The sequence below is a fragment of the Coenobita brevimanus genome, chromosome 24 (genome assembly GCF_032717465.1).
Source record: "Coenobita brevimanus isolate Jiangsu-jjx chromosome 24, ASM3271746v2, whole genome shotgun sequence".
In the NCBI taxonomy this organism is placed as follows: domain Eukaryota; kingdom Metazoa; phylum Arthropoda; class Malacostraca; order Decapoda; family Coenobitidae; genus Coenobita; species Coenobita brevimanus.
Genome location: NC_136977.1, coordinates 16,024,734 through 16,045,128, shown reverse-complemented (window position 1 = coordinate 16,045,128; position 20,395 = coordinate 16,024,734). Strand labels below are relative to the sequence as shown.

Here is a 20,395-nt window from a genome sequence, read left to right as displayed (position 1 = left end):
CTAGATTTTTCAATGAATACATAGAATTAAAAGTATAAATCAAGCTACCATTGAGTAGCCTAGGTTATTTTGCATGGAATGAAGTAAGGCATCAGTAACCAAATTAACATCTCAATATGACTGATCCACCAATATATATATATTATGCACAGTTAATAAAGAACACTGAGAAACTTTGGCTGTGATGTAATTTCGTTGCCTAATGTATTACAAAAACTACTTTACTAGAAGATATCCACTGTTGATAGTCTGAAACCTCTAATTTCTCATTTAAAATGCTTTCAGTAATAGCAATGATGCTTTTCATGCATTCTAGTATGGCAATACATATTTAATAATACGTGTATGGCTTACCGTGAACGAAATCCAGATGGGAGAGAGGAAAAATTTGAAATAAGTGGGTGAATTGCAGGCGTGCCGCACTGTTTATAATATGGCAGGTTGGCTGGCGCAATAATACCATGGCCACCGTTTGTGACGTCACAGTCAGATATTGGCGGGAGACCTAGGCCTGTTCAGATCAAGACGGCCTTGGTTAGTGCCCCTCCCTGTAAAACCAAAAACTCAAAATCAAATGGCCACCTCTTACGGGATTATGGTGTCTGGCAATAGATAGATAGATAGGCCTTTACCTGTTATCGCTTCTTGGGGGGGCAGTGTCGCATACTCGGGGTAACCCTGGATATGGGCCACTCTTCACTGCCCATCTCGCTTACAAGGAGTTTAATTCGCATACTAGTAAAAAATACACTAAAATAAAAATAGGTCCTCGCATACAAGAGGGATCACATACTCGGAATTCACGTACTGTGGGGATGTGCTGTATGTATATATATATATATATATAAGAAAAAGAAGAACCAGTACAGTATGCAGCATGTTTATTGGAACGTTTAGAAGATGGTGCTCTTCATCATCAGGCAATCGAAAATAAAATAAAACAATAATATTCCTAGTGAACTTAGCATGAGTACAAGGCTAAAAACTCAGCAAGATTCGACATCAAATTACTGAAAACATGCATAAGGAAGAACCAGCAACAGGAAGATTACAGGAAAGAAGAAATACAACTAAAACAGAGCATTAAAATATATATATATATATATATCTGTCTATTGCCAGACTCCTCAATCCCGTTTGGGGTGGCCACAAACAAATCGCCTCCAAGTCGCCCTGTCCCCCGCCATTTCACTGCCCTGCTCCCAACTCACACCCCCCTCTCTCATATACCTCTCCACCCCATCCCTCCATCTCATCCTCGGCCTCCCCTTCCCTCTTCCCCCCTCCGCCTCACTCACATACACTCTCTTCGTCAGTCTTTCACCTTCCATCCTCTCCACATGGCCAAACCACCTCAGTGTGTTCCTCATAACACTTCCTATCACATCCACATCCACACCACAATGCTCCTTTATATCCTCATTCGTCAGCCTGTCTCTCCATGTGACTCCACAGGCTCCTCTTAAATAACTCATTTCCACTGCTCTCACTCTTGACTTGTGTCCTTCCAACAACGTCCAAGTTTCAGTTCCATACGTTAGAGTTGGTATCACAATACTGTCATGTAGTAACTTTTTCACTTCCATGCTCACTTCCTTGTTTCTTATCACTGCTTTCAAAGAACCAGCAACCTTTCTTCCCTGCTGTACCCTTTCAAGCACTTCACCCTCCAAACCTCCAACCTTACTCATCACAGTACTGAAGTACTTAAACGTACTCACATTTTCCAATTCCTCACCATCCAACCTCTCTGTACATTCACTGACTTCATCTCTCTCAAAGACCATCACTTTACTCTTCCCTACATTCACCTTTAGATTCCGTTTCTTACACACTCTCCCAATCTCATCCACCAAGCCTTGCAGCTCCCCTTCGTCTTCACTCAACAACACAGTATCATCTGCAAACAACAGTACAGGGAGTTTCCAAACACTATCCTCTCTCACCAGGGCCACTCCAACATCCACTACCCTACCTTGTACCTCTTTTATTACCCCATCCATGTATAGATTGAACAACCATGGAGACATGACACATCGCTGTTTCAACCCAACTTTCAAAGAGAATATATATATATATATATATATATATATATATATATATATATATATATATACACAGTAAAAGCTTGATATAACGGAATAATTCAGCCAACCCCTATTCCGTTTTATCTGATAGTCTGCTTTTTCAAGCTTCCGTTCCAAAACCATAGGCCTAGATGGAACTGAATTTTCCGGACATTTGCGATTTTTCCAATATTTCTTCCCTAACTTGTGACCTGAAGCCTATACAGTGAGTCCTCGAAATACAAAAGGAATAGGGACCAAAAAAAACTTTCATAATCCGAAATTTCGTTTATCGGAACGATTTTCCCCATTGAAATATACATATAAAGGGGGGGATGCGTTCCAGGACCCCATTGGACCCCCCACTAAAACAGTACCCCTCCTATTTAGAAGTATGCAATACACGTATACAGTACTATTCTATTGTACAGACATAAAAAAATAAAACATACAACTAAATACTGTAGTATAAGTACACTGTACAGTTAAATATAGACCTATGCTGCAGCTGGAGATTCATGTCATTGATATGGTGCTTAAGTCCATGTGAAAGCTGCAGGTCCTTGTGGCTTGGCAGGCAGCTGAAGATGAAAAGAAGGAGGTGGCCATCTTCTTGTACATTTCCTTTTTCTTCACCACAGTCCCAACGGTTGATGGTGCAAGGCCTAAAGCTCGCCCAATCTCCGAGACTCCCTGCCCCTCCTTTTGGTGTCTTATTATTTCCAATTTCCTCTCAAGAGTAAGAGTACGATGCTGTTTCTTCTTTGCACCTGGTTTCCCAGATGCTGAAGATGATGCAGGACGCTTGGGAGGCATGGGGAAAATACGAAAGTGAAGAACAGCGAAAAACAGGGAAACGTACAGCGAAGCTGAGAGGAGAGGATGGATGTGACTCGACTGGGAAGCGTGCGAAATTGTGTTTACCAGAGAGGGGTTAGTTTGTTTTCTCGCCTCAAGCAAGCGCGGCGCTGTGCAGCGTGCCCATTTTGAATTTTTCGTATATCCTCTCGTATCGTTTTTCATACCATCAAGACAAATACTTTCATATTGTGGAATTTGTCCTACATTTATCGCTTTTGTACCATCGGAAATTCGTACTTCGAGCTTTCGTATTTCAAGGACTCACTGTACACAGCTGCTACTAAATAGCTTCTTGTGCTACACACAGACATGCTGCCTATGGTAGTCATACACACAGAGCAGTCAGAATCCACAATAATAATAATAATACAGTACAGTAATAATAATAAATAAAACAACACACTGAGATGGTTTGGCCATGTGGAGAGGATGGAGGGTGAAAGACCGACGAAGAGAGTGAGTGAGGTGGAGGGGGGAAGAGGGAGGGGGAGACAGAGGATGAGATGAAGGGATGGGATGGAGAGGTATATGAGAGAGGGGGGTGTGAGTTGGGAGCAGGGCAGTGAAATGGCGGGGGACAGGGCAACGTGGAGGCGATTTGTTTGTGGCCACCCCAAACAGGATTGAGGCATCTGGCAATAGATAGATAGATAGAGAGAAAAAACTCACCTCCAAATGGGGGGGATATGACTTGTGCATCGCGATTTTTCCACAGCCATGGACAAACCGGCTTGTTTCCGTTACGGAAACCCAACGCTTTGCGACAGAATGGAAAACTTCCTGTATGTTGCAAGTACCTTACAGAAAAAAGTTGTTCCGTTTTCTCAAGCATCCATTTTATCCCGCGTTGGTTATATCAAACTTTTATTGTACACACATATATATATATACATATATGTATAAAAATAATTCCAGCTATTACGTATGGTTGTGAGACCTGGAAACTGACAAAATCAATGGAAAATAAATTAATTCGTTCTCAGAGAGCAATGGAAAGGTCAATGTTGGGAATATCTTTAAGAGACAGGAAAAGATCAACTTGGGTGAGAGAGCAGACCAAAGTCAAAGATATTATAGAAGTTATAAAAGAACAGAAATGGAGGTGGGCAGGCCATATAGCAAGAATAAGGGATAACCTATGGAGCAAGAGGCTGACTGACTGGACACCAAGAGAATATAAGTGTAGCAGAAAAAGGCCAGACAGGAGATGGAGAGATGAGATAGAGAAATTTGCAGGGAAAACGTGGTAAAGATTGGCTCAGTCAAGGAACTTGTGGAAAAGGTTGGGGGAGGCCTTTGTTCAGCAGTGGTCTAGTTATGGCTGATGATGATGATGATGATGATTATACTGTATATATATATATATATATATATATATATATATATATCATAATCTTCATCATCATCCGGACCTCCTTTCCCACCCAAGGGCAGGGTGAGGAGTAGCAGTGTCCAGACAGCCCAAAATTGCCCAGTCCAATGGGCCACGCTTCCATTCACTCATCATTCAAGCCCCCGGAATCCTGGCTCTTGGATACGACAAAAATATTCACCACGTTCTGTAGCTTCACATATCGTATCCGAAAATCCAGACACTGCCACGTTAAAAAGGGGTGCCAAAAATCCCTGATCATGCATATCTTCTCACAAAATTCATCCAGCCAGCTCGATCTCCTGTCAGTTCCCTAGCCTCACCGACTTCCAAACCTCTCATCCTCACACATTCATCCACCATATCTCTCCACCTTCTCCTTGGCCTACCTCGCCTCCTCCCTCCTTCGAATTCGCTCAGATATACCTTCTTCACCACTCTATTGTTATCCATTCTCTCCACATGACCATACCATCGCAATACACTCTCTTCAGTTCTGGTGTCCACCGACTTCCTCGCTCCGCATCTTTCATGAATCACATTATTTCATATCCTATCCACCCTCTGTACTCCACATACATTCCTCAGCAGTCCCATCTCCACTGCTCTTACTCTTGACTTTTCATTTTCATGCCACATCATAGTCTCACATCCATATGTTAAAGTTGGCACTAACACTCCTTCATGTAAGCCTCGTGCAGCTGCAACACTCAAGCTTCTGTTTCTTATCAAGGCCTTCATTGCACCAGCTACTTTTCTTCCTTGTGTCACTCTATTTTCAACTTCTTTTGCACATTTTCCTCTCTTTTCTATCACTGTACCCAGATATTTGAACTCTCTCACCAATTCCAGTCTCTCTTTATTCACTGTTACATTGCACTGGGAGTCACCTTCTCTCTCTGTAACCATCACTTTACTCTTTTCTACATTTACTCTCAAGGAACGACTCTTACAGACATCAGCAAAACTCTGCACTAGCCTACCAAGTTCTTGTCCAGTACTTGCAAGCAGTACTGCATCATCAGCATACAACAAATTTGAGATATTCCATCCATCACCATTCATTACCAATGCCATCCCTCTCTCCATTACTCGTGTTTTCACTTCTCTCATCACCCCATCCATATATACATTGAACAACCATGTGGACATCACACAACCTTGTCGCACGCCCACACTGTTTGTGAACCATTCACTTAAATGCCCATTAACCCTGAACATGCTTCACTACCATCATAAAAACTCTTGACGGCACCTAACAGCTTACCCTCTACACCGTACATATATATATATATATATAAGGTAAAATATGAGCATTCGCTTCATTCATCATGAAATTCGAGATTCTAAATAACCTATCTCATGCTGTATGGAGACTGTACTGTACGGGGCATCCATGTATGCATTTATGTTTTTCGTTAGTATAGAACTGTACTGTAAAAATTTTCGTTCATTCCTTGTAGGCCCCACTGCCATGCCCCTAATAATGTAGTTTTTCCTTTTCTTTTTTTTTCTGTCTTCTTTTCTTTACCTTTTACCTATGATTGTCTTATTTCAGGGAGCTGCCTTTGGTTTTGGAACACTTGCATCCCAAGCAGGAGCTCAGCTGGAGCCATATCTTCCTCAGATTATCCCAAAGTTGTTTAGGTACCAGCATGACCCAACTCCTAAAATTCAACAGCCCATGAGTGCTATCTGGAATGCATTAGTTACAGACACTGCAAAAACTGTAAGTATTTTGTAATGTAACTTTTTTTTTTCTCCAATGTATGTGTTCGTGCTTGTATGTGTGTGTGTATTTTTGTATGTACAGTAATCCCATTTATCTGTCATGATTCAGCCAAGGCCCTTTCGGATAATTAATTTTATTTGGATAATGCCATACTCTTCCCCCAACCTCCGTACAGGCAGTGTAACCTCTGTAAAATCCTTTATAAGGCTTCTTGTCAATACACAAAACTTGTATCGATACCAATTTTTTGATAGACTCCTTTATATTCAGTAATCTCTCAATTATCCAGCATAATTCAGTCAACCCCCCCACCAGATACAGTAATCTCTCAGTTATCCAACGTAATTCAGTCAACCCTCACACCAGATATTGTAGAACACTGGATTTTACATAGTACCTCCAGTTGGCTATCCATTTGGCGTTGAACACAATTCTGTGTTACTATCCGTCTCAGCCCTCTCATTCGTTTGTTCATATGTTCATTTTTGAGGGCTCCAGCATGCATGCCTGCATCAGCCTTGGTCACCTAATGGCAGCTCTCCATGCTGCTCAATCTCTGGCAGCCTCCCTATACAGTCCCATACACACTCAGTGACCTCGTCCCAGGTTTTTTTTCTGTCTGACTCTCGCACCCTTACCCCTAACACTTTTTGCACCCAGTTATCATCTCCCATCCTCTCCACATGTCCAGACCATTTCAATCTACCTCTCCTCATCACAAAACCAATACACCTCAGTTCCTTCCTACCCCTCAACCCTTCCATCATAAACCTAGCCTCCCCAGGCCTCACACTGAGGGATGCATTGCACATCCACTCAGCCATTGTTATTTCTTAACGTTTAAGCCTGCGAATATCCTCGACCTTTACTGCCCAAGTCTAATTACCATACAGCATTACACTCCTAACACATGCTGCATTCAAAGATCCCATAGCATGGAGGGAGAACCCTCTCAATGTCAGAAGTAACACCTCCCTGAACTTCTTCCAAGCACTCCTTACTCTACCCACAGGGCTATCTCCAGCTCCACCTCCAGCACATAACATGTCTCCCAAATAACAAAACTCTTCCACACACTCAAGAGACTCACGTGCATGTAACTTAGTTGTGTCATGCATAACTAGCATGAGTGAGTCCTTTAGGCAGTCAGCATTCTCCATCACCAGACCCAGGTGTTGTGTGCTCTGCAACATTCCCAACCCTTGCTGTTTGTGGTTCCTGTGTGTCCTGGGATGCCAGGCACTCCTCCTCATCTACCTCTTTGATGAGGCCATCGAGTCATCTTTGGAGTAGCATCGAACAGACTTAAAATATCCTCATGGTTGACACTACCAAAACCATCCCATGGCACCTGCTGAGCTGCCTCTGCTGCCTGACATATGCATCAATGATAGGTGTCGATGGCACAGCTGAATAGAAATGATGCAGCAGTTTCCTCCATCCATAATTTAGTCTCCTCTGTGACATCTTTCCAGGCTGCAACAGTATTGATGGCCTCGTTAACGTTGAATGACTTCTATAACTGTTTCAGGCATGCAGATTGGGTACTGAGGTTGTTTCATAGCCAATGTCCATTCCCATCCAGTCCTCTGATGCCAGTGCTGTGCCCTCAGCCCCCCAATTCGTAGCCAGCCACATTGTGTCAGGTTCGTGCATAGCAGTATCCCTTAACCCCTCCTTGGCCGCCGGCGTTGAATGACGTTTAGCCGATAATAGCCACCGGTGTCGTTTGAGAGGTGCCTTTAAAAAACTGAAAAATTTCTGGGAAGTGAATGGACATTCTGAACATCTGCACACTGACCTACACTACACTCCCATACACCGCATCCAGCAGTTCAGAGCCTGCTGCTGTGATAAGTGGATTTTCGATTATTTCGCTCCTGGCCATGCCTTAACAAGCACAACTACACCCATTATCTCGACCCAGGCAGAACATATCATCTTTGTCCTCTCTTGCAAAACACACACAACCACCTGTTTACAATTATGAAGTAATACAGGCACATACAAAAAAGACATGATAACAGAAAAATGCATTTTTGTCTTGGTATCTTTACCTCATTGCTCAGGTTTGCTGTAATGGTTTGGATCATTTGATGCAATGCAACTTGTAGAAAACTGTGAAAACTTTCGGGAAGTGAACAAAAATCTGGGACATGAGACTGACCTTGACTTCACCCTCTCACGTATCATCCGTCAGTTCACCACCTGGTGTCGTGACGAGTGGATGTACGATTTTTTCGCTCGTAGCCATGCCTAAACACACATAGTTACACCCATTATCTCGACCCAGAAAAGAAAATACCTGTACAATCTTTTTCCTCCCTTGCAAAACACACACAACCACCCTGTTTACGAGACCAGTATATATTGTGAAAATAACATGGTAAAATGATAAAGATGAACGTAAAATAATAGAGAAAGATGAACATGTTATGATGGAAAAAATACGTTTTCCCCTGTCTGTAGACGTATTTATTTCTGCTTTGTATCTGTATTCGTAATAATTAGACTTATTCTTAGTTCTGAAACTGCATTACAATTCTATTTTTAGCCATGCTCGTGGTGTGGGAGCTGGAAGTTGCGACTCAACTTCCTTATTGCTAATCGGACTGACCCTCCACTTTATTCTCCCGTGGCAGAGTCTAGCCTTGGAGGACGTGCAGTTTTCTCATGTAGGACTGAAAATTTAATTTTTTCGGTCCCTTTTCCAAGCATGGCCACAACGATAACGTAAAAAATAACTCAAAACTACCGTAAACATATTTTATATCAAAAAGGTGAAAATGTATTCATAACATTTTTTTTTCCAGCCATTCCTAATAGATTATGTACTGAAATCATTCGATATAATCATATCTCATATATGCATAACATTTCACCACCATTTGCATTGTTTTGGAAGGTAAAAAAAAAATAACAACACCTGCCCAGTTGTGATGCGGTAGTCCCCTGGGCGGCGATATCGGTTGCCGATACAGTATTTCTGCAACTTCCGCGCTTAATTGCAAGCCACAAAATGCGTCTAGGAAGCTGGGATTTGCACTGTTAGGTGCATCTGAACTTTCTCTTCAATATGGCAAGAAAAAAAAATCAATTTTCGAAACTTCAAAAAATGGCCCTGGCGTCGGCCTGGGGTGCACGGAAAATTCCGGGCCTTCGGCTATGGAGGGGTTAAATGTGGCAGTGACCTCATGGTCAAAGGGTTGTGCATGACTAGTTGTGTTGGGTGGCAGGAACACAACATGAACTGCAGGGTGATGACCAGCGAAATATGCTGGGTAGCCTGGACAGTTATACAGCAACAGCACCACTTTGAATGCCAGATTCTTCTCCCTGCAGTGCCATTCAGTGTCTGGAAAAAAATTGTTGTCAAACCATTCCAGCACACAGGACATCATAGCCCAGCTCTTCAAGTTGTGTGTCCAGTACACACCAGGCATCTCAAAATGATCGGATATTGAATTTGGCTCTCTCTTGTATTTTGTTTTTCTCTTGGAAGGAACAATAATTGTGAGCTCGCGGTATTTGGTTCCTTCTTCCTTGCATTAAAAAAAAAAAAAAAAAAGTTGATGTTGTCATCCTGCAGTGGCCTGGGTTTTGCAAAGTTATGGATAAGCAAAGGCTTTACTTTACAGTTGCCAGTGGCATTGCATGCCAACAGTAAAAGACACTCTTTGGATGCCTGTCACTGGCATGCTGAGATTTCCTCCTTTGCCAGGTTGCTGGTAGAGAGAAAGTGCTTCCAGAAAAGAACAGTCTCATCCATAGTAAAGATCTGTTTTGATTTGTAGCCCCCATTTTCTCTCACCACGAAGGGAGTAGGAAAGTCCTTATCTGCTTCAATGTCTGCATTCCCTACCTTGTCACCAACCCTCGCGCGTCGAAGCTCCTTAAGGGAACAGAACCCGGCAAACCACCCTTTGCTTGCTGAGAAGGATGGTGGATTATTCATTTTCATTATTTTAGCCACTTTAGCATATATCTCCAATAATTTATGTCTTATAGGACTACTACCTACAGGAATATTATGATCATGCTGGGCACAAATGTACTTGTACAACACTTCCTTCATTTTCAAAAGCACTTCATTCTTAGTATGTGACTGCTTTCCTGAATCCAGTCCACCATCTATTAACACAGCATGTTCTGTTTTATCATTATATTTAAGAAGAGTGCAAATAGTTGACTCATTTACCTGTATATTGTATCTTTTAGCAGTGCTCACCACTTGCTTTTTTGCATCAAACCTTCACAACATGAGGTGCTACCCAAAAGTTCCTGAAATTTGACTAAAGAAGGAAAAAAACGTGTGTCAAGCCCTAATCATCGCCGTCCCCTTCAGAGTAGTTTCCATGGGCATGCAGACGTTGATCCCATGATCGGACCGTGTTCTGGAAATCCTTGAGCATCAGCTACTTCAATGGTCACTGCTCCTCTGAACTGTCTGCTTGCATCCGTCCACCACTATGGTGAGCACGTAACAACTGTCAAGCAACAAACTCATCCCTTTTTGGTCCAACTCACTAATGCAAGAGTTAACTGTTATTCCCAGTCCATCATGTATGCAACAGGTCAGTTATGAAACTGTCTCCCATCACCTGTATTTCCTCCTGCCTATGGTCTCCAGTCTTTCAAACTCAGTGTGTCCAGGCATCTCCAGATGAACAGTTTTGAATTTGGCTCTTTGTTATCTTGTTTTTGTTTTTCCTTGGAGGGAACAATTTCCAGGCTCCTGGCCTTTGGTTCCATCTTCCTTGCTGAAAAAAAAAAAAATCATTCAGGACCTTCTGCAATTCCTCCTGGATCTTCTCAGTGGGGTCAGATTTTGGTCCTTTCAGCTTGATTTTCATTTTTGGGAAGAGGGAAAGAATCACATGGAGCCAAATCTAGTGAATGCGGGGGATGGGGGACAACCAGCATGTTTTTTGATGCCGAAAACTGATGAACAGTAGGAGTTGTTTACACAAGTGCAGTGTCATAGTGAAGCACCCATTTGTTCGTGTGCCACTTGTCTGGATGTTTTTGCGTCACATCCTCCCAGAGTCATTTCAAAATGTCACAGTGAGCTTTGCATTGATCGCCTGTCCTTGAGGAATGAATTCCTTATGAACATTGCCCTCCATGTCGAAGCAAATGATGAGCATTGAATTTACATTGCTCTTGATTTGACACGCCTTCTTTGGTTCGAGCAAAGCTGGGCTCCTCGACTGCAATGATTGTTGTTTGGTTTTTGGGTTATACCTGCAAACCCAGTTTTCATTACCAGTAATGACATTTGAGAGGAAGTTAGGGTCATTTTTGGCTGTTTTCTTCTCCGTGCAGACCTCCATGCAATGCTGCATTTACTCGTCAGTCAGGAGCTTTGGGACAAACTTGGCGGTAATTTGTCTCATGTCAAGGTCACCAGACAGAATGCATTGGCAAGTTCCATACTAAAATGCAGCAGGACATCGAAACAGACCATAACGATCCACCAGAAGGAGCCCATGGAGGAGTGTACACGGCGCGAATGAGCTCCGGGTGGAAAAGGCCCAAGTCCACCCGGGCCACGCGCCCCTATGACACAGAACTCGTCCGCCGCTACCATAGCCGGAATACGAGATGACCTGGCGGGCAAGCTGCCCACAGATCTTACCGGGGTGGAACTGTTTCTCCATATCCTAACAGCACCCCTGAGACAGCCGATAGCTGCTTGCCCTCCTGCAGGAGACAGCCTGAAGCCACTCTGGAAGAAACAAGAAAACGGCCTGAAGCCGCCTCTGCCTTCGTCAGTAGATGGCCTGAAGCTGCTCCGAAGGTGCCCTACAACGATGCGTCCTACAGCCGCTCGCCCTCCTACAAGAGATGGCCTGAATCCGCTCTGGAAGAAACAAGGAGACGGCCTGAAACCACTCCCGCCTTTGTCAGTAGACGGCCTGAAGCCACTCGGAAGGTGCTCTACCTCGAGATAGCCTGAAGCCGCTCGGAAGGTGCCTTACCTCGAGATGGCCTGCAGCCCCTCGCCCTCCTGCAGGAGATGGCCTGAAGTCGCTCCTGCCTTCGTCAGGAGATGGCCTGAAGCCGCTTGGAAGGTGCCCCTCGGAGAGACGGCCTGCAGCTGCTCACCGTCCTACAGGAGATGGCCTGAAGCCGCTCCAGAGGCCAATCAGGAGACGGACGGAAGCCGCTCCCGCCTTCATCAGGAGACAGCCGGAAGCCGCTCTGAAGGTGCCCCATGAGAATCGGCCTGTAGCTGCTCTACCCTTCTGCAGGAGACAGCTGGTAGCCGCTCCGAAGGTGTCCCGAGACGGCCACGACCAGTATCCAGGCCCTACCACTAGAGACGGCATAAAGCTGCTCCTTCGTCAGGTGCTGAGTCCAGTCCACCTACTCACAACTTGGATGGAGCCCCCAGCCTGGAGGAGTATTGGAGAGGCCCTGTGACCACCACCAGGCTCTTCTCCCTGCAGCCAGTGGAGACTTCCCTGATGGACCCTGACGCTGACCGACACCGCAGCTTACTCCTGACGGCATCCCCGACCTTCAGGGACCGCAGCCTCCTGACTGCCCCTCAGACTCCCGGGTGGGACCTCCCTGCACCCGGACGCCGGAGATCCTCATCCTCCATCAGGCGTCTGACTCAGAAGTTTAGGCGACTGTTTGGCCCCAGTCCAGGGGGCCAGACTCCCACCCCGAGCCCAGAAGCCTTGGGCCCCTACACCCCCAGCAGCCCCGGATGAGAGAGGACACCCCTACGCGCTGTCCCCCGCCCCCAGGACCTAGCCGCCCCTGGTGGATCTCAGCCCCATCAGTAGGGGGGCTGAGACTATGCCGCCGCCCCTGCACCTGACTGTGACACATCTGACCTGACAGTGAGTGAAAGTGAACACACGCAGCATATAGACAGTGTAGTAGTGACAGAATAAAGTGGGCTGGTGGTTAAAGCATAAAAGAAAGTGGTGGAAAAGATAGTGCAATAGTGAGACAGTGAAGGACAGGCCTACTATAGTGGACAGTGCTGCCGTATCACGTGAAGATCATACATACAGTAGGCCCCTGCGTTGAAGTTCTAGTACCGCCAGCTCCACCCGGGTACATAGTGAAGTAGTGTAATAGTGATCTATGGGCCAAGGTACAGTGAACACTCTATACAACAGTGACGGCACGTCTCGGTAGGGCCATACTTAGGCCCAGTGTAAAATATTAACGCTACCCTGGGAAATCAGACAACCACCACCACCGGCCTAGGAAATCTAAACTCCCCCACCAACATAAGTGTCTAGCTCAGGTGTCGTTCCCCCTAACCAATCTGGTCCTGTACAGTATCCTGCATGATACTATTATTCCATATCTGCAGCCCAAGAATTATAATTGTCCAGCTTGTTTGTATTTGTGACATCTGCTCGTTCCTTTGTAAGATTTGGTAATACACATGTAAGGTGTTGCCTTGAGTTTTTGTGTCTTGCCTCTCTCCCATTTGTCTAAGCTCCTGTCTAGAAAACGGACCCAGCTATTTACTAGGTGCTCTAGGGACAGGAGGCTGATCCTAAAACACCTAGCATTACACTGGTGGACAGCAGTGGTTCTTGACCCGGGCATACAAGAGAGGTGATCAGGAAATACTATTAAAATGGCAACTGAACCACATGTGCAATTACCAAAATTTGACCCCGAACAGTATGATGTCCACACATATCTGGCAATTATTAAACCTTTGCTGGATATTGGATTCGAGGACAATAAGCAAAAAATCGCTGTCACTCTCCCATTACTAGGCAAAGCGGCAGCTAATATAGCACCAAAAATCGTTCCGGAGCTCACTAAGCAAAATTTCACGAAACTTGTGATTCAAGCTATCACTCCCTCAATAGGGAAAGTATTAGCACTGTCCCAGTTGGATAGCCTGACCTTCGATGGAAATTTGGATGATGCCCTAATCCAGGCTAGACACCTGGTCACTGCTGCCTACCCGGAGGCATATGATGACACCCGGGAACAACGCACCTTCAATACTCTCCTGAGAGTGCTCCCTAGTATGGTGAAGGAGCATTTCACAATCCATGACCCTACAGGAGACATGGATAAGGATATCCAACTAATACACCGCCTCCTGACCTCCTGCCCTGCACCCCAGCAAATCAGCGTGGTAAAGAAGTTTCCCACAAATGCTCTGGCTCCCCCAGTCAAGCCATGCCCACACCAGCCCCACCCCGGCACCCAGCCTACCTAGAGCACACCCCACCCACCGATGTCCCAGTCACAAGGAGAACCCCAACCTCATCCTAGTCAACCCTTGGGAGTTCTCTGCCTGCAGCTCCTGATGCCCCCTGCACGATATCAGGGACCAGCTAAGGGCTGCCAGACGAAAAACCACCACCCTGGGCAGATGTAAAGTCTCCTTCCTAGATAATGAGGAGCCGGACGACGAACCTGGTCCCATGGAGGAAGCCGAACCCAGGGAGCAGGAGCCAGAGGAAGAAGAAGGAGGCCCCCAACAGTTGGATTTTTTAGGACCGCCCCCGCACCTTCCCACGGTGGGAGGGGGCACTTCCCCCAAATACCACCCCCTAGTTTACCACAAGATGAAGCTGAACGGGGTAAAAGCCAGATTGCTGGTTGACACGGGAGCAGCCAGATCTTGCCTATATAGCCACTACATCTCCCGTCACAAGTCGACCTTTGGCCCACTACTCCCGACGGCTACTCACCTGGTGGATGAGGGGGATGGACCCCTGCCGATCCGTGGGGAAACACGAGCCATGCGCGTCGACACCCATCAGCCGGCATCGGTGACGCACAATTTTATTGTGTTCGACACTTCCTGCCGAAACTACGATGGCTATCTGGGACTGGACCTGTTGCAGAAGTTGGGCGCCACCATCGACTGCCAGAATAGACAGCTCCAGTTCCGGAACCCCCCCTCCCCACCCCACCCCCACCCACGAGGGCCGTCTGCACTTGCATGCCATGGCCCCGGCAGGAAGACTCCCCGCCTCCCCCCCTCCCCCCTTTCTTGCCCCTTCCCCCCTTCTCTCCCCCCTCCCCTCTTTCCCCACCGCCACCTCCTCGGGTGTCACTATCCCCCATCATCATGAGGCTTGGGTGCCCCTTAACCGATCCTCAGGTACCTCCGTTTTATTCTCCTCCTTCTCCTTCCGCCCAGAACCCTCTTGGCCTGCCTCCTGCCCCCAACCTTCCTTCCCCCTCATCACTCAGCAGTCTGGATTGCAAATCTTGCTCCCTCGCCCCTTACCCTCTCGAAAGGGCTCATAATCGGAGAGATGGAAGAAGCCGAGCCCTGTGCCCCTTCCCCATCCCACTTCCCCGCCCCTCTGCCCCCTATCCCCGACCATCTCTCCCGCCCACCAATCCGACACCCTCCGCCGCCTTCTCCTGGACTTCCAGGACCTATTTGCGGTAGGACCAGCTGACACTGGACATACCACCTACCTCGTTCACGAGATCCACATGATGGGCCCACCAATCCGACAGCCATCCCGGCAGAAAAACCCCAAGCAACGGGAAGAGGAAGACTGCCAGGTGCAGGAGATGATTGAAGCCGGAGTTGTCTCCCCCTCTACAAGCCCTTGGTCCTACCCCGTCGTCCTCATGAAGAAAAAGGATGGCACATTGCGGTTCTGCGTCGATGACCGCTGGCTCAACGACATCACTATCAAGGACGCCACTCCATTCCCGTGAATAGACAATTCCCTAGACTCCCTATACAGTGCCTCCTGGTTCTCCACCCTTGATCTCCAGTGTGGGTACTGGCAGGTTCCTGTGCAACCAGAGGACAGAGGCAAAACTGTGTTTTCCACCAGCAATGGGAAACATTATGAATTTAATGTTTTACCTTTTGGCCTCTGTAATGCCCCTGCCACCTTTTCAAGACTCGTGGAATCCATCCTCAGCGGCCTTACCTGGGAGATCTGTCTGGCGTACTTGGACGACGTCATCATGTTCAGCCTGACCTGGGCCGACCACGTGCAGCGCCTCCGCCAGGTTTTTTCCCGAATCCAACAGGCAGACCTCAAACTCCAGCCCTCCAAGTGTGTCCTGGCCGCCAAAACCGTCTCATTCCAGGGGCATGTCATCTCCCAGGCTGGCATATCTCCGTGCCATCATGGACATTCCCCCACCCAACGATGTCCATGGAATCCGAGCATTCTTCGGCCTGACTTCTTGCCACCACCATTTCGTGAAGGGATTTGCGCACATCGTCAAGCCCTTCCACGAGCTGACCCGAAAGGGAGAGCCGTTCATCTGGACAGACAAGAGACGAGCTGCCTTCCAACAACATAAGGATAAGCTCGTATCTGCCCCTGTCGTTGCTTTCCCCGACTACACCCTTCCATTTTGGCTCTACACAGACATCTCCCTCTTTGCAATCTGGGCCATGCTGGCGCAAGTCCAAGAGGGCCGCGAACACATCATCAACTGTGCCAGACATACCTGAAATCCGGCGGAGAAGAATTACGCCGTCACCAAGAGGGACTGCCTAGGTATTGTCTGGGCACTTAAGCACTTCTGGGGGTACCTATCAGGGACCCAGGTTACCATCATCACTGATCACCAGTCCCTCCAGTGGTTGCGACAGTCCGACACCCACAACGCACAGCTTATCAGGTGATGCGAAACTCTGGAGGAGTTTAACTATGAAATCTCGTACCGCCCTGGCAAACTCCATACCAACGCGGACGCCCTTTCCCGACTCCCTATCAACGCCGCCCAGCTGGGGGCCGACCTCCTCAAACAGTGGCATTGGAAGGAAAGGCCACCCTGGATCCCTCAGCCCCTCTTCAAAAAATTGTACCGCCAAGGCGACTATCTGCTAACTACATCTGGGCATATCATTCTGGCCCCTGACGCTGCCCTAGATGCCCTTCGACACAGCACGCCCACAACGGCATTTATCTGGGCACGAAGAAACTCCTACAGGTTTTCAACGACGCCTATTGGATGCCAAATCCCTTCACCCTCGCCAAGGAGATTATCCAATCCTGCCGAGCGTACACCCTTGGTAAAGAGATCACCCGTACTGCTGGCCCAACTGGGCGTATTATTGCCCACAGACCTTGGCAACTCTTGGCACTCGACGTAGTGGGACCTTTGCCCCCGAAATCGGGCTATAGGTACATGATTACATTCATCGACACGTACTCTAAGTTCGTCATAGCCTGCCCAGCGAAAGAACACCATGCTGTCTCAGTGGCTGACACCCTGGCCCGACTTGTCTTTCCTTACTTTGGTATCCCGCAGTTCATCCATTCAGACAACGCGCCAGAATTCACCAGCAAAATCTGGGAGGAACTCGCCCATCTTTTCAGCTATAGCATTTCCCACTCGTCCCCTTACTGGCCCCAAGGAAATGCCATGTGCGAATGCAGCCATTGTACACTAATGAATCATCTCCACACCCGGATAGAAGCCACCAAAAACGACAGCTGGCCCGCCCACATAAAAATTGTGCAATGGGGCATTAATTCCCGCCCCCAAGAGGACTGCATCTTGCCCTACAAGCGAGTGTTCGGAGAAACACCCCTCCTCCTACCCCTTCGGCAGCACTTGCAATCCCCCTGCTTCCAACCCCACCTCCGACCCCTTACACCACGTCAAACGATGGCTGACACACCTCCAAAACAACCTGGACCTCCGCCCTGACACCATCTCCAACCCCTACAACCCAGGCGATACCGTGATGATTGCGCAGCTCCCCTCCCCCCCACAAGCTTGTCCCGTGCTTTACGGGGCCACACACCATCACTCACGTCCCTAACCCCTACCAGGTGACCGTAGAATACCACAGCACGACCTGCACCCTCGGAAACCGGCATGTCTGCCCCTTCCATGCCCCCACCTCCCAGGCTCCGGCCCCGCGCTCCACCCCACCCCCCACCCCTACGCCACCTTCCTCTACCTCCTACGACTGCTGTATCTCCCCCTCCCATTCTCTCTCTCCCTCTCCGTCCCCTGCCGCCCCCACCTCACCCCCCGCCACGTCCAGCACCTCACCTGACAGCTCACCAACACCACTGAGCCCCTGCACCTCCCTCACCCCATCATCACCCAGTACCTGGGCCACCACGCCTGACACCAAGTGTCCCACCCATGCCCCCGCACCCTCACCACCCACCACACCCCTGCCTCAACCTCCGCCCCCCTCCGACAACCAAACCCACCACTGCTGCCTGCCCACACCCCCTTGGTCTCACCCACCCCAGTTCCCATCCCTGCTTCTGCCAGAGCCGCCCACACGCCCGCCCCACCAACTCCCTGCTCCCTGCCTTGCGCTATCCACCCACTGACCACACCCAAACCAACCGCCCGTGCCCCTCGCCCATCACAAGCGGGCCAAAGCTGCACGCCTCCATTGCTGCCCACACCCACCCTCAGAACCACCACTACCAGTTCCGGCCACCTCTCCTGCCCACCCACCTGATATGCCCACTCTCCCATCCCACCCACCTCACCGCAAATTCACACGCCGACCCCTGCCTTAAGCCCTCTCACATACATGATACACCAAGTTCAGATCCCGACCACCTATACTCCCCAGAGACTCCACGCCGCATTACCCCGCCATAAAACTCCACACTTGCCCTCTATCTCAAGCATTCACCACAGCCCAACACTCGAGACAACACCTACCGTGAAGATCCACCAAGCCGTGTGGGCACCACCCTTCGGGTGCAAATGGTGTGTCCGAGGACCTCGCCACCTCCTACGCCTCCTCCGCTCCTCCACCGACCAATCCACCCTGTTCATCATTTGTAACGAACAGCATGATGAAGATCCTGCCACCACAGCCTGGCACTCCCTCCTCCAACACCTCCAGCCAGTCTACGCCACCTACGATACAAGAGTTTATCACCTCCGGTCATGAGGCTGTGACTTTTTCCAAGCCGACGGTGGTAAAATGTAGCAGAACATCAAAACAGACCGCAACGATCCACCAGAAGGAGCCCACGGAGGAGTATACACAGCACGAATTAGCTCCAGGCTGAAATGGCCCAAGTCCACCCGGGCCACGTGCCCCTATGACACGGAACTCGCCTGCCGCCAGGAATACAAGACAGCCTGCTGGGCGAGCTGCCCACAGATCAGACCAGGGTGGAACTGTTTCTCCAGATCCTAACAGCACACCCCTGGGACGGCCGATAGCCGCTCACCCTCCTACAGGAGATGGCCTGAAGCCGCTCTGTGGGAAACAAGGAGACGGCCTGAAGCTGCTCGGAAGGTGCCCTGCCTCAAGACAGCCTGAAGCCACTTGGAAGGTGCCTTACCTTGAGACGGCCTGCAGCCGCTCGCCCTCCTACAGGAGATGGCCAGAAGGCAAGCTGCTCTGGATGAAAAGAGGAGACAACCTGAAGTCGCTCCCGCCTTTGTCAGGAGACAGCCTGAAGCCACTCAAAAGGTGCCCCTCGGAGAGACGGCCTGCGGCCGCTCTCCCTCCTACAGGAGATGGCCTGAAGCTGCTCCGGAGGCCAATCAGGAGATGGCCGGAATCCGCTCTGAAGATGCCCCCTGAGAGTTGGCCTGTAGCTGCTCTACCCTCCTGCAGGAGATGGCCGGTAGCCGCTCCGAAGGTGTCCCGAAACAGCCATTACCAGTAGGCGGGCCCTACTGCCAGAGACGGCCTAAAGCCGCTCCTTCATCAGGTGCTGAGCCCAGTCCACCTACCCACGACTTGGAGGGAGTCCCGAGCCTGGAGGAGTATTGGAGAGGCCCTGTGACCACCACCGGGCTCTTCTCCCTGCAGCCAGTGGAGACGTCCCTGACGGACTCCGATGCCGGCCGACGCTGCAGCTCACTCCTGACGGCATCCCCGACCTTCGAGGACTGCAGCCTCCCGACCGCCCCTCAGACTCCCAGGCGGGACCTCCTTGCACCCAGACGCCGGAGATCCTCATCCTCTGTCAGGCGACTGACTCAGAAATTCAGGCAACTGTTTGGCCCCAGCCCAGAGGGCCAGACTCCCACCCCGAGCCCAGAAGCCCCAGGCCTCTATGCCCCCAGCAGCCCCAGATGAGAGAGGACGCCCCTACTCGCTGTCCACCACCGCCCCTGTGCCTGACTGTGACACGTCCGACCTGACAGTGAGTGAAAGTGAACACACGCAGCATATAGACAGTGTAGTAGTGACAGAATAAAGTGGGCCGGTGGTTAGAGCATAAAAGAAAGCGGTGGAAAGATAGTGCAATAGTAAGACAGTGAAAGACGGGCCTACTATAGTGGACAGTGCTGCCGTATCACGTGAAGATCATACATAGGCCCCTGCATTGAAGTTCCAGTACCGCCAGCTCCACCCGGGTACCTAGTGAAGTACTGTAGTGTAATAGTGATCTACGGGCCAAGGTACAGTGAACACTCTATACAACAGTA

General features: G+C 48.8%; 1 protein-coding gene across 1 annotated transcript in view; it reads left to right on the top strand.

Annotated features, from left to right (window-relative positions):
- Positions 1-20,395, top strand: part of LOC145393503 (proteasome adapter and scaffold protein ECM29) — an 835,694-nt gene that overhangs the window by 717,406 nt on the left and 97,893 nt on the right. Inside the window, exon 20 of the mRNA XM_080267631.1 lies at positions 5,858-6,028. Within this exon, the coding sequence (XP_080123757.1) occupies positions 5,858-6,028 (171 nt within the window). The remainder of the gene's footprint in view (positions 1-5,857; positions 6,029-20,395) is intronic.